Raw genomic sequence first — 14,151 nt, 5'->3', positions numbered from 1 at the left:
TGAGTGTTATGTGTGTGTATATGTGTAAATAAATAAACTGTTATGTATGGACTAAAGGGGAGGTGACGGCTCAGACACCAGGGGGCAGTATATACAATTATCTATTATATATATAGTATATATATATATATATATATATATATATAATAACAAAACAATACTAATATAAACTAAACCAATGAAATGGAGTGTGTGACAAAACCCTAGAGTGAGTGGTGTTAGACTATGTGTGTAGTTAGCTGTTGTGTATTACCGTTCTGTTGGATGAGGGAGCAGACAAGTCCAAAGAGGGCAAGGCAAAAGGGGTCCAAGAGGCAGGCAGATGATCCGGGGCGAGAGTGAGGCGTCAGAATCCAGGGGCGAGAGAAAGGTCTAGGAACGAAGGAGGCAGTCAGAGTCCAGAGGGAGATCCAGGCGAAAGTGAGACGCACAGCTCACTTTACAGGCGACGGAGGGTAGGTACACCATGAGAAAACTAAGTTCCCGCGACAATCCTTGGGTCCACTGGTCCTTTATTGATCTCGCCCTCATCAGTCGCAGGTGTGCAGGCTTGTCGCTGCGTGGGCGTGCTGCGTGGGCGTGCTGCGCTCAACGCGAGCAGTGGCGTGTCCGAACGCGCTGTCAACGGCTCCTCCAAGTGCTCCCGCAGAGGAGGGAGAAGTAGACTGCGCGTGCGCCGTAACATAAACACTGAAATTCGAGTATTTCTTTTATTTATATATATGTATATAATAATAAAAGAAATATATATATAGCTAGAATTCACTGAAAGTCAAGTATTTCTTTTATATATATATATATATATATATATATATATATATATATATATATATATATATATATATATATATATATATATATATATATATAGGGCAGCACGGTGGCAGAGGGTTTACATCTGCCTCACAATACGAAGGTCCTGAGTAGTCTTGGGTTCAATCCCGGGCTCGGGATCTTTCTGTGTGGAGTTTGCATGTTCTCCCCGTGACTGCGTGGGTTCCCTCCGGGTACTCCGGCTTCCTCCCACCTCCAAAGACATGCACCTGGGGATAGGTTGATTGGCAACACTAAATTGGCCCGAGTGTGTGAATGTTGTCTGTCTATCTGTGTTGGCCCTGTGATGAGGTGGCGACTTGTCCAGGGTGTACCCCGCCTTCCGCCCGATTGTAGCTGAGATAGGCTCCAGCGCCCCCCGCGACCCCAAAAGGGATTAAGCGGTAGAAAATGGATGGGATGGATATATATATATATATATATATATATATATATATATATATATATATATATATATATATATATATATATATATATATATGGACGACTACTGCTATTTCTTATATGTATATGTATATATATATATATATATATATATATATATATATATATATATATATATATATATGGATGACTACTGCTATTTCTTATATATATATATATATATATATATATATATATATATATATATATATATATATATATATATATATATATATATATATATATATTATATATGAAATACTTGACTTGGTGAATTCTAGCTGTAAATATACTCCTCCCCTCTTAGCCACGCCCCCCGACCACGCGAAATCGGAGGTCTCAAGCGTTAATCAATTCATGCTTGATCGATAAACGTTGTTTTACCTATTTTTTAAAGTGTATTTTACGACTATTTTATGTTATAAGTAAATACCTTTGCGAAACGTGTGTTTAGTAAATTAATTAATAAAATGACTTTGTTTTATTTTTTTAAACTGCTGTAAAAACGGAAGTGGCTGATTCGTGGCGCATGCGTAATAAAGATTGAGCAGGCGACCAAGATGGCGGATTAACGTTCTGTGGCTCCCTGAAGATTGTTTCAATTTTACTATCAAACAGTTTCATACACTCACAAAGACTCGCCTTTTCCTACAGCAGATTAAACGAAAGTTGGGCTTGGAGCGGTGGAGTGTTACCTGAAGTGTAGATTGAAGACGTGATAGTCTGGAAGATGGACGACTACTGCTATGCTAAGATGGCGACGTCCGCTAAAAGAGAACATGAAAGAGAATCAACTTCCAGCAAATCACCAACGGAGATAAAGACGAAAGATGACGGTGAGTGAGTTGAAGTTTTGTCATTTGAAAACTATTTTAATTTCAAGCCCTTAAAGTGTAAATGAGCCGACCTTGTTGAAGAATGTAAACAAAGGACCGCCATGATTGTTAGCTTGAAGAAGGCAGTGGAGTTCACATCAGAGGAGATGAAAGAATGCAAAAGTCACATTTAGAAACTAAAAGCAAAACAACAACTCTGTTAGGCTCGTTTGGTGTGTGTAAGGAAGGGATAGTAGTTCTTTTAGAGTTGGGACACGATAGACAGATTCCGGCCAGAGAATCCTTTAATCATCTTTATTGCTGAAAGGTAGATGTGAATGTGTGTGTGTGTGTGTGTGTGTGTGTGTGTGTGTGTGTGTGTGTGTGTGTGTGTGTGTGTGTGTGTGTGTGTGTGTGTGTGTGTGTGTGTGTGTGTGTGTGTGTGTGTGTGTGCGTGCGTGCGTGCGTGCGTGCGTGCGTGCGTGCGTGGTCTAAACAAATAGAGAAAAGAGGAAAAATTACAATCCAATTATATACTCATTAATATGCAGCAATATACATGTATATGCATACATAATATAATATAATATAATATAAAGGTGTGCATGACAACAACATATATACTGCATTTAACTATGCATGAACTTCAAACAAGTTTCTAAGCTTCAGAGCCATAAATGGCGATTATGTGGTCTCTGTCGCCATCTAAAGGCCAAACTCCGCCATCGCAGTTGCAATGACGTTAAATAAACTACTCCTGAATGTAAACGCCGTCAACGAGACTAATTATCTCTCAATTGACCCAAACACAACTGAACTTAGCATACGATGCACCAAACATTTGCAGAAGTAGCAAGGCACGACATTCAGTTCAAATGCTGTAACAGTATGTGACAAAACTTACATTTAGTCGTCAACGCACACAAGGCTGGCTGCCACCATTGATTGAAACCGGCTATTCTGACAAAGACGTGCTTTAAAGGGGAAATGACGTCACAGATTGACCTATCAACTTAAAGACACAGGAACATTACAAAACTGGTTAAATCAAATCAAATCAACTTTATTTATAGAGCACATTTAAAATTTACCACAGGGGTAGCCAAAGTGCTGTACAATGAGCAGGTTAAAAGATAAAACGAGTACCGAGCAAACACAACACAAACAGAACACGATAAAAAATAAATAATTAAAATAGAATTAATAAAAACATAAAAACAGGATCACAGCAGGTGTATTATGGGGCGCCATTGCAGGATGGATATCACTCAGTGTTAAAAGCCATGGAATAAAAGTATGTTTTTAAGAGAGATTTAAAAACAGGAAGAGAGGAGGCTTGTCTAACACTCAGGGGTAGGTCGTTCCAGAGCTTGGGAGCAGCAACGGCGAAAGCTCTGTCACCTCTAAGCTTCAGCCTTGTGTCAGGGACCGTCAACAGCAGCTGATCGGCTGATCTTAAGGATCGGGTGGGGCAGTAAGGCTGAAGGAGGTCGGAGAGATAGGTTGGCGCGAGGTTGTTTAGACATTTAAAAACAAATAAAAGGAGTTTAAAATGTATTCGGTAACGCACAGGGAGCCAGTGAAGGGACGCTAAAATAGGGGTGATGTGCTCACGTCTGCGGGTCTGTGTTAGCAGACGAGCAGCAGAGTTCTGCACGAGCTGCAGGCGGGCGAGGGAGGCCTGGCTAATGCCAACATACAGGGCATTACAGTAATCAAGACGAGTCGAGATAAAGGCGTGGATTAATTTCTCAAGATCATGTCTTGATAGAAGCGGTTTCACTTTCGCTATTTGGCGTAATTGATAAAAGCTTTTTTGAACGACGCTGCTGATTTGTTTTTCGAATTTAAAATCTGAGTCAAACTTTACCCCCAGGTTTGTGACACAGTCGCTGAGATACGGGGTCAAAGTGCCGAGGTCAACGTTGGGGGAGGGAGAGCGACTTGGACCGAACAACATAACTTCTGTTTTGTCTTCATTTAGGCTCAGGAAGTTAGCTGAAAGCCAGACTTTGATGTCGTGCAGGCAGTCAATAAGACGTTGAACCGTGTTATTTTGTGCCATGGGAAAATAAATCTGGCAATCATCGGCATAAAAATGAAATGCAATACTGTACTTCCTAAAAATAGAACCAAGGGGGAGAAGGTAAAGCGCAAATAAAATTGGGGCAAGGATTGAGCCCTGGGAGACCCCATGTGGTAAAGGAGCTGTGGACGACATAAAACTGTCTACTTTTACACAAAAACTCCTGTCGGTTAGGTACGACCGGAACCAGTTGAGGGCGGCGCCCTTAATGCCCACACAGTTCTCAAGACGAGTGATTAAGGTGGCGTGGTCGAAGGTGTCGAACGCAGCAGACAGATCTAAAAGCACCAGGACAACATATTTACCAGAATCAGTGGACAGGAGGATATCGTTAAAAACTTTTAGAAGCGCTGACTCTGTGCTGTGGAGGGCTTTAAAACCGGACTGGAACAGCTCAGTGATACCATTATCCTCTAAGAAGGGCAACAACTGACTGTAGACAACCTTCTCTAATATTTTGGAAATGTATGGAAGATTAGAGATAGGTCTGAAGTTAGAGAGGAGAGAGGGGTCGAGGCTGGGTTTTTTAAGTAGAGGTCGTACCACTGCATGTTTAAACTCTACTGGAACTATTCCAGAAGAGAGGCTACTATTGATAATGTTAAGGACACTTGATCCAATAGTAGCAAGTACCTCCTTAAACAGGCGAGGTGGGAGGGCATCTGCAGGAGAACCAGAGGGCTTCATATGACTAACTGTGTCACTTAAAAAAGAAAAGGACACCGGCTCAAACTGATGGAAAACAGAAGAGAAATGCAGGGGAACAGAAGGGTCATATGAAGGCTGAGATAGACTGGCTCTAGTTGACACAATTTTGTCAGTGAAAAAATGGAGACAATTTTCACAGAATTCAAAAGAAGCATCAAAACCAGCAGATTTGGGAGCATCAATGACAGTGTTAATAGTTTTAAACAGAACTCTGGGGTTGTTACAGTTAGAAGATATCATCTGAGATAGATATATATTCATTTCTGCTTTTACAGTCATCTGAAAGGAAAACAGGCTTTCTTTAAAAATGGCAAAGGACACATGCAGCCTGTCTTTTTTCCATTTTCTCTCTGCTCTTCTACATACGCGCCTGGCAGCCCGAGTGACGTCATTCAACCAGGGCTGAGGCGTAGCTTTAGCGCGGCGGCATTTGAAAGGCGCGATCGTGTCCAGTGTTTGTAAACAGATAGAGTTGAACCCACAAACCAACTCTTCAGTATTCAGACACACAGATGCTGCAGAATTATCATCACAAAGAGTCGAAAAAATAGAGGAGATCCGAGCAGGAGACGAAGAATTAAACATGCGAGAGCGTTGGGGCGGTGCGCACAATTTAACTGGACACTGCGTGGCAATATCAAACAAGATCGGCATGTGATCAGAGAACACAGCGTCGCAAATGTCCAAATTAAAAACACACAAACCATACGAGAGCACTAAATCGAGTGTATGCCCGCGTTCATGTGTAGAACCACACACAGACTGTACAAAGTTAAATGAGTCGATTATATTCAGGAAGCTCCTGGAAAGCGGCTCATCTGGACAGCAGGTCTGAATATTAAAATCACCCACAATAAGGACACGATCATATTTGGGCAGGATTTCAGCCAGAAATTCAGAAAAGTCAGTTATAAAGTCTTTGTGGTACTTGGGTGGTCGATAGATGACGGCACACAGGACGACATCAGAAAGACCCAGTTCAAACATGCACAGTTCGAAGCTTGAAAAGGAGGATTGTAGGCGGATCTGACGGCATTTAAAGTCATTTTTAAAAACGACTGCTAATCCTCCTCCTTTTCGACCGGACGGCCGTGGGGAATTAAAGTAGGAACACTCCGGAGGCAGAAGTTCATTAAGAGGGGCGGACTCACCGGCTCTCAGCCATGTCTCCGTCACACAGAGGAAGTCCAGTCCGCGGGAAGTGAAGAAATCCTTCAGGATAAACGTTTTGTTTGTCAAAGATCTTGCGTTCACAAGACCGAACCTGGCGGGGGCCAGCACGTCCAAGGCCGCAATTAATCCGGGTGGGGCCCGACACACAGCCCGCAGGTGGCGGTGATCCACCCCGCGCCTCCGGGGGCGGGGACAGCAGGAGCGACGACGGCAAGCTTCTTCCTCCAAACCAACGATAGGAACCAGCCAGGAGCCGATAGGATCGAGCGAGCGTGGGTGCAGGAGGAGACCGGATACCGCACCATTCCTCCTTCGGGGAGCCACGGGAAGCCGGGCCAGGAGTGCCCTAACTTTCACCAGCTGGCCGCCACGTTTACCGCGGCGCCGGAGACGCTTCCGCCGGGGGAGAGGAGCCAGGGGGCGGGAAAGGAAGGCAGGAATCCGGCCAGGTGAAAAAGCTGACTGGGACGTCGAAAAACCAACGTCGAAGTTGATCATATCAGTGGGAGAGGGGCAAAGATCCAACAGTGTTTGGCGGTCATACACAAGCAGTGAGCTGACAGAGACGAAAATAGACGCAAAAAACACAAAAACGAACAGAGCTGACAGCGAGAGACGGCAGGCCAAAGCACATACTGGCGCCATCTTAAAGACACACAATAGGCTTTCGTACAGTGTGTTTTTATTTTCATCATGTCGTGGTTTTGAGGTGAGGTGAGTATTTAGTCACATTTAACAAAGTCTCTGTACAGTTTGTCGTGTCGTCAAGTAACAGAAAAGAATGGACGTGTTCAAGTCGCGAGCAACGACTCGTTAGCAGCGTGTTTTGAAGACTAGCCTACAGTTGTTTGGTCGCTGTCTGAATTTTTTAATTAAAACAGAAGAGTTTCTCTTTCCTATGTTTGGCAAATGCCACTAATAAAAAAGTTAGCGAGCATTACTAAACTAAGTTGTTCCTCGAGTCCATCAAGTTATTTAATGGATTTTTGAGTGGACATAACAGCCACTATCTCTAAGGCCCCTTCTACACTAAGCAAGCTAAGGTTATCCAGGATAAATCCCACCTAACCTTATCCTTGTCCACACACACACAATGCCACCGTTTAAGACCCCCTCCCACTCCGTCTGCCGGCGCAACACGACCTAATACACATGCGCGGAAAATGCGCCCTCATAGCCATCTCCAGTGTTGCTTTGTGTGCAAGTTCTTAAATGTAACTTATCTGAACAATATCCAGTGTTGTGGTATTTCAATTAACTGGAATCCAGTGTGCTGTTGGGGCCTTATTGTAGTGAATCACACCTGAGCCATCTTCTATCCATCATCTTCCGCTTATCCGAGGTCAGGTCGCGGGGGCAGCAGCCTAAGCAGGAAAGGCCAGACTTCCCTGTCCCCAGCCACTTCGACCAGCTCTTCCCAGGGATCCCGAGGTGTTCCCAGGCCAGCCGGGTGACATCGTCTTCCCAACGTGTCCTGGGTTTTCCCCCTGGCCTCCTACCGGTTGGACATGCCCTACACACCTCCCTAGGGAGGCGTTCAGGTGGCATCCTGACCAGATGCTTGAACCACCTCATCTGGTTCCTCTCCATGTGGTGGAGCAGAAGCTTTACTTTGCGCTCCTTCCGGATGGCAGAGCTTCTCACCCTATCTCTAAGGGAGAGACCCGCCACCCGGCGGAGGAAACTCATTTTGGCCGCTTGTACCCGTGATCTTGTTCTTTCGGTTTAAACCCAAAGCTCATGACCATAGGTGAGGATGGGAACGTAGATCGACCGGTAAATTGAGAGTTTTGCCTTCCAACTCAGCTTCTTCACCACAACGGATCGATACAGCGTCTGCATTACTGAAGACGCCGCACCGATCCGCCTGTCGATCTCACGATCCACTCTTCTCTCATTCGTGAACAAGACTCCGAGGTACTTGAACTCCTCCACTTGGGGCATGGTCTCCTCCCCAACCCGGAGATGGCACTCCACCCTTTTCCAGGCAACAACCATGGACTCGGACTTGGAGGTGCTGATTCTCATCCCAGTCGCTTCATACTCTGCTGCAAACCGATCCAGTGAGAGCGGAAGATGCTGGCCAGATGAAGCCATCAGGACCACATCATCTGCAAAAAGCAGAGACCTAATCCTGCAGCCACCAAACCGGATCCCCTCAACGCCTTGACTGCGCCTAGTAATTCTGTCCATAAAAGTTATGAACAGAATGGGTGACAAAGGGCAGCCTTGGCGGAGTCGAACCCTCACTGGAAACGTGTCTGACTTACTGCCGGCAATGCAGACCAAGCTCTGACACTGATCGCACAGGGAGCGGACCGACACAATCAGACAGTCCGATACTCCATACTCTCTGAGTACTCCTCACAGGATTTCCCAAGGGACACGGTCGAATGCCTTCTCCAAGCCCACAAAGCACATGTAGACTGGTTGGGCAAACTCCCATGCACCCTCAAGGACCCTGCCGAGAGTATAGAGATGGTCCACAGTTCTAGGACCAGGATGTCCACGCGATGCTCCAGAGTCTTGTCAACCAAGACAGCCCCACAGCATCCAGAGCCTTAAGGAACTCCGGGCGGGTCTCATCTACCCCCGGGGCCTTGCCACCGAGGAGCTTTTTAACTACCTGAGCAACCTCAGCCCCAGAAATAGGAGAGCCCACCACAGATTCCCCAGGCACTGCTTCCTCATAGGAAGACGTGTTAGTGGGATTGAGGATGTCTTCGAAGTATTCCCTCCACCGATCCACAACATCCGCAGTCGAGGTCAGCAGAACACCATCTTCGCCATACACGGTGTTGATGGTGCACTGCTTCCCCTACCTGAGGCGGCGGATGGTGGTCCTAAATTGCTTCGAAGCCATCCGGAAGTCGTTTTCCATGGCTTCCCCAAACTCCTCCCATGTCCGAGTTTTTGCCTCCACGACTGCTGAAGCCGCACACCGCTTGGCCTGTCGGTACCTGTCCGCTGCCTCCGGAGTCCTATGAGCCAAAAGAACCCGATAGGACTCCTTCTTCAGCTTGACAGCATCCCTCACCGCCGGTGTCCACCAACGGGTTCTAGGATTACCGCCACGACAGGTACCAACTACCTTGCGGCCACAGCTCCAATCAGCCGCCTCGACAATAGAGGTGCGGAACATGATCCACTAGGACTCAATGTCCAGCACCTCCCTCGTGACATGTTCAAAGTTCTTCCGGAGGTGGGAATTGAAATTTTCTCTGACAGGAGACTCTGACAGACGTTCCCAGCAAACCCTCACAATGTGTCTGGGCCTGCCAGGTCTGTCCGGCATCCTCCCCCACCATCGCAGCCAACTCACCACCAGGTGGTGATCGGTAGAAAGCTCCGCCCCTCTCTTCACCCGAGTGTCCAAAACATGAGGCCGCAAATCCGATGACACAACTACAAAGTCGATCATGGAACTGTGGCCTAGGGTGTCCTGGTGCCAAGTGCACATATGGACACCCTTATGTTTGAACATGGTGTTTGTTATAGACAATCTGTGATGGGCACAAAAGTCTAATAACAAAACACCACTCGGGTTCAGATCCGGATGGCCATTCTTCCCAATCACGCCTCTCCAGGTTTCGCTGTCGTTGCCAACATGAACGTTGAAGTCCCCCAGTAGGACAAGGGAATCACCCGCGGGACCACTTTCCAGTACTCCCTCGAGTGTATCCAAAAAAAGCATTTGCCATTTTCCGTAGTCTTCCCTCGACGCTACCTTTTTTTATCTAATCCCTGGGAGCCCGCATTCTCGTTAACTCTCCTTCAACAAATGGACAAAGTTTTTCGGTAAGTAGAATCACAGCTGACCTGGACATTCGAATGTTCTCTTGTCGTTTGAGAAGTGTTGTATCCCAAATAGCTGCAATCGCTTTTTCTTAAGGTATCCATGTGTGAATTCCACAAGCGTCTGTACATGTAGAAGAAGGAGAAAGCTTTGACTGTAAGCAGAAACTTAGAGTCAAATAATAATTTTACAAGGTTAAAATATAAATTAAAATGCATTAAACACATTGGACTTGTCTCGTTGCACTCAAATAACAATTTACAATTTTCCATATTACATATAGTCTGCTATAATCAAGGATTAGATTAGAATAGAACAGAAAGTTTTACTGACATTATTTTAAATTATTCATGATTTATGGTTGCCACTCCTGGTCTGTGCTTTAAGAAAAATACAAATATTAATTAAGTACTAAAAACAAAACTATGGATAAATGCACACAGATAAGCCATGTAGCAGGTAAAACACATTTATTAAAGACAAAACATTGTAGGAATTTGTTACAAAATGGAGTCATTTCACTTGCATTAGTTGACTGCTAATTGGGCAGTTTTAACTGCGCTAATATTTGGCATCAAGTTAACCAGCAGGGGAGCTGGTTAACTTATGAGAGTAGTATGTGTGTTTGTGAGAATGTCAACGTGTTGTCTGAGTGACGTCAGTGAGTGAGCGGGCGAGTAAGGAGAGGTAGTGGTAGCATGTGCAGGAGTGTTAATAGCATGGTGGATGTCTGGTTGTGCCCTGTGGAAATAATAAATAAAGTGAGCAAGTTGTAACTAATCGACGGCCTCGTCCTTCCGACCAAAGAGTGGCGCTTAATGGACCCAGTGTTACCCCTGACAAAACATGGGCCCTAGAGTAAGTCACGGCCGCACAGCGGCATTCAGATGAAAGAACGGTACCGGTACTTTTCAAAGGTGCTATAATACCGATTTCAATTGATTAGTACTGCGATACTTTATTAGTAGCAGTATACTGTACAACCCTACTACACACACATACAGTACATAGAAGAAAGTGTGTTTTTGTTGTTTGTGTCTTGCAGACGTCCAGCAGCTGATCGGTAATCCAGAAGAAGTTTCCCCTCAGTTAGGGGGGAGCTCCACTTGGAAGCAGGAGACTCCACAACCACCCTGCATTAAAAAGGAAGAGGAGGGACTCTGCATCACTCAGGAGGGAGAGTGTCTTCTAGGACGAGAGGAAGCTGATTACACCAAGTTTCCACTGAGTATTCTCTCTGTGAAGACTGAAGATGATGAAGAGGAACCACAAGTAGACGACCTCTTAACTCCACTATCAGATAGTGAGGCTGAAGACGAGGTTGAAGTAACTTTGAGCAGCGATACAGACTGTGAAGGTGATATGAGGACTCACACTGACAACAAACACTCTGAATGCTCTACAAAGAAGAGAGGTGAAACATGTTTGAGCTGCTCAGTTTGTGCTGAAAGTTTTACTCAAAAGAGCAGTTTGACTCGACACATGAGAACACACACAGGTGAAAAAACAGGTATTTGTTCAGTTTGTGGCAAAAGCTTTTCTCAAAATAGATCTTTGACTCGACACATGAGAACACACACAGGAGAAAAAACATTTATTTGTTCAGTTTGTGGCAAAAGCTTTTCTCAAAATAGATCTTTGACTCGACACATGAGAACACACACAGGAGAAAAACCATGTACTTGTTCAGTTTGTGGCAAAGGCTTTTCTCAAAATAGCTATTTTACTCAACACATGAGAACACACACAGGTGAAAAACCATTTAGTTGTTTAGTTTGTGGCAAAAGCTTTTCTCAAAATAGCATTTTGACTGGACACATGAGAACACACACAGGTGAAAAACCATATAAGTGTTCAGTGTGTGACAAAAGCTTTTGTGGTAAGACCAATTTGATTAAACACATGAGAACACACACAGGTGAAAAACCATTTAATTGTTCAGTTTGTGGCAAAAGCTTTTCTCAAAATAGCTGTTTGACTCTACACATGAGAACACACACAGGTGAAAAACCATTTAATTGTTCAGTTTGTGGCACAAGCTATTCTCAAAATAGCCGTTTGACTCACCACATGAGAATACACACAGGAGAAAAACCATGTACTTGTTCAGTTTGTGGCCAAGGCTTTTCTCAAAATAGCTATTTGACTAAACACATGAGAACACACACAGGTGAAAAACCATATAGTTGTTCAGTTTGTGGCAACAGCTTTTCTCAAAATAGCAATCTGACTGAACACATGAAAACACACATCAGTGAAAAAACATGTCATTGTTCAGTTTGTGGCAAAAGCTTTTCTGGTAAGAGAAATTTGACTAAACACATGAGAACACACACAGGTGTAAAACGATATAACTGTTCAGTTTGTGGCAAAAGCTTTTTTGTTAAGAGCAAATTGACTGAACACATGAGAACACACACTGGAGAAAAATCCTTTAGTTGTTCAGTGTGCTGTAAAAGGTTCCAACATAATGCAGACGCAGTAAAACACACAAGAACACACAAGGGAAAATAACCAATTAGTTGTTTAGTTTGTGGTATGTTGCTCATATGTGGCGACATCCACCCTACCCAGGACCTCCTCACTGCTTCTTTCACAAATATCTGAGGTATTCATACAAACTTGGATTATTTGAAGCATAATCTTATCTACTCATGACCCCATGTCTTCTCTGTATCTGAAACCTTCCTGAACAGTAAGATAGATGATGCTTCAAGTGCTTGGTTACCCACAACCCAACCCCCACCTCCCTCGACATGGTCCTGGTGGAGATCTACACTCTTAGTGCTTTTCTTCTTTATTCAGAGTAATGATTTGACTTTCTAAAGGTTTTGAACTACTAAGTGGGTTGAAAAATATGTATGTGTTTCTTGTAGTATTTAAAATGTAGAATTGTTTTTCTTCAATGTTTGCCCTTTTTCTGGTTTGAACAACAGCCATGGAAAAAGTCTGTGCACATGCTTGTATATATACATTTTTTATTTTCAAACAGTAGTTGTCCGTTATTTGATGTTAGATACTTTTGCCAACCATTGTTTTAAAACAAGATTAAATTGCTTTTATTTTGAAAAACATCTGTTGTGGAGTAGGAAACGGAAGTGTCTGTATTCTAGCGCAAATGTACTTGACGCCAAGCAAAAAGACAAAGACCGCATGCTATGATTTTTTTGGAGAATTTTCGAATTCCCGATCTTAAAGTGATATGATTCACAGCAAATATAGCAACAAATATCTCAATTGGTATTTTCCAAAGCCACGAAACGTGCATTGAGTTTGGAGCGATATCTGAAGTGAAGATTGAAGACGTGATAGAAGATGGACGACTACTGCTATGCTAAGATGGCGACGTCCGCTAAAAGAGAACATGAAAGAGAATCAACTTCCAGCAAATCACCAACGGAGATAAAGACGAAAGATGAAGGTGAGTGACTTGAAGTTTTGTCATTTGAAAACTATTTCAAGCCCTTAAAAAAGTGTTGATGAGAAATTAGCCGATTTTTCAACACTGTACAAACCCGGTTTCCATATGAGTTGGGACATTGTGTTAGATGTAAATATAAACGGAATACAATGATTTGCAAGTCCTTTTCAACCCATATTCAGTTGAATATGCTACAAAGACAACATATTTGATGTTCAAACCGATAAACGTTTTTTTGTTTTTGCAAATAATCATTAACTTTAGAATTTGATGCCAGCAACACGTGACAAAGAAGTTGGGAAAGGTGGCAATAAATACTGATAAAGTTGAGGAATGCTCATCAAACACTTATTTGGAACATCCCACAGGTGGACAGGCAAATTGGGAACAGGTGGGTGCCATGATTGGGTATAAAAGTAGATTCCATGAAATGCTCAGTCATTCACAAATAAGGATGGGGCGAGGGTCACCACTTTGTCAACAAATGCGTGAGCAAATTGTTGAACAGTTTAAGAAAAACTTCTCAACCAGCTATAGCAAGGAATTTAGAGATTTCACCATCTACGGTCCGTAATATCATCAAAGGGTTCAGAGAATCTGGAGAAATCACTGCACGTAAGCAGCTAAGCCCGTGACCTTCGATCCCTCAGGCTGTACTGCATCAACAAGCGACATCAGTGTGTAAAGGATATCACCACATGGGCTCAGGAACACTTCAGAAACCCACTGTCAGTAACTACAGTTGGTCGCTACATCTGTGTGTGCAAGTTAAAACTCTCCTATGCAAGGCGAAAACCGTTTATCAACAACACCCAGAAACGCCGTCGGCTAATATGAACTGATACAAAGTGGAAAAAAGTTCTGTGGTCTGACGAGACCACATTTTAAATTGTTT

General features: G+C 43.8%; 1 protein-coding gene across 1 annotated transcript; it reads left to right on the top strand.

Annotated features, from left to right (window-relative positions):
* Positions 1-1,800: 1,800 nt before the first annotated feature.
* Positions 1,801-12,702, top strand: LOC133619236 (uncharacterized). Its single transcript, XM_061980177.2, has 2 exons — positions 1,801-2,093; positions 10,881-12,702. The coding sequence occupies exons 1-2, from the start codon at positions 1,988-1,990 to the stop codon at positions 12,347-12,349; spliced, it is 1,575 nt and encodes a 524-aa protein (XP_061836161.2). The 5' UTR covers positions 1,801-1,987; the 3' UTR covers positions 12,350-12,702.
* The last annotated feature ends 1,449 nt before the right edge of the window (positions 12,703-14,151 follow it).

The sequence above is a fragment of the Nerophis lumbriciformis genome, linkage group LG20 (genome assembly GCF_033978685.3).
Source record: "Nerophis lumbriciformis linkage group LG20, RoL_Nlum_v2.1, whole genome shotgun sequence".
In the NCBI taxonomy this organism is placed as follows: domain Eukaryota; kingdom Metazoa; phylum Chordata; class Actinopteri; order Syngnathiformes; family Syngnathidae; genus Nerophis; species Nerophis lumbriciformis.
Note: the sequence above shows the minus strand (reverse complement) of the source record. Positions and strands in the feature narration are given on the sequence as shown.

What these genes read in the sequence shown, in the direction of transcription:
- LOC133619236 (XM_061980177.2), top strand. Translation starts at nt 1,988, where the DNA reads ATGGACGACTACTGCTATGCTAAGATGGCGACGTCCGCTAAAAGAGAA. An exon ending in GATAAAGACGAAAGATGACG is followed by an intron (nt 2,094 to 10,880) that starts GTGAGTGAGTTG and finishes TGTGTCTTGCAG; the next exon opens with ACGTCCAGCAGCTGATCGGT.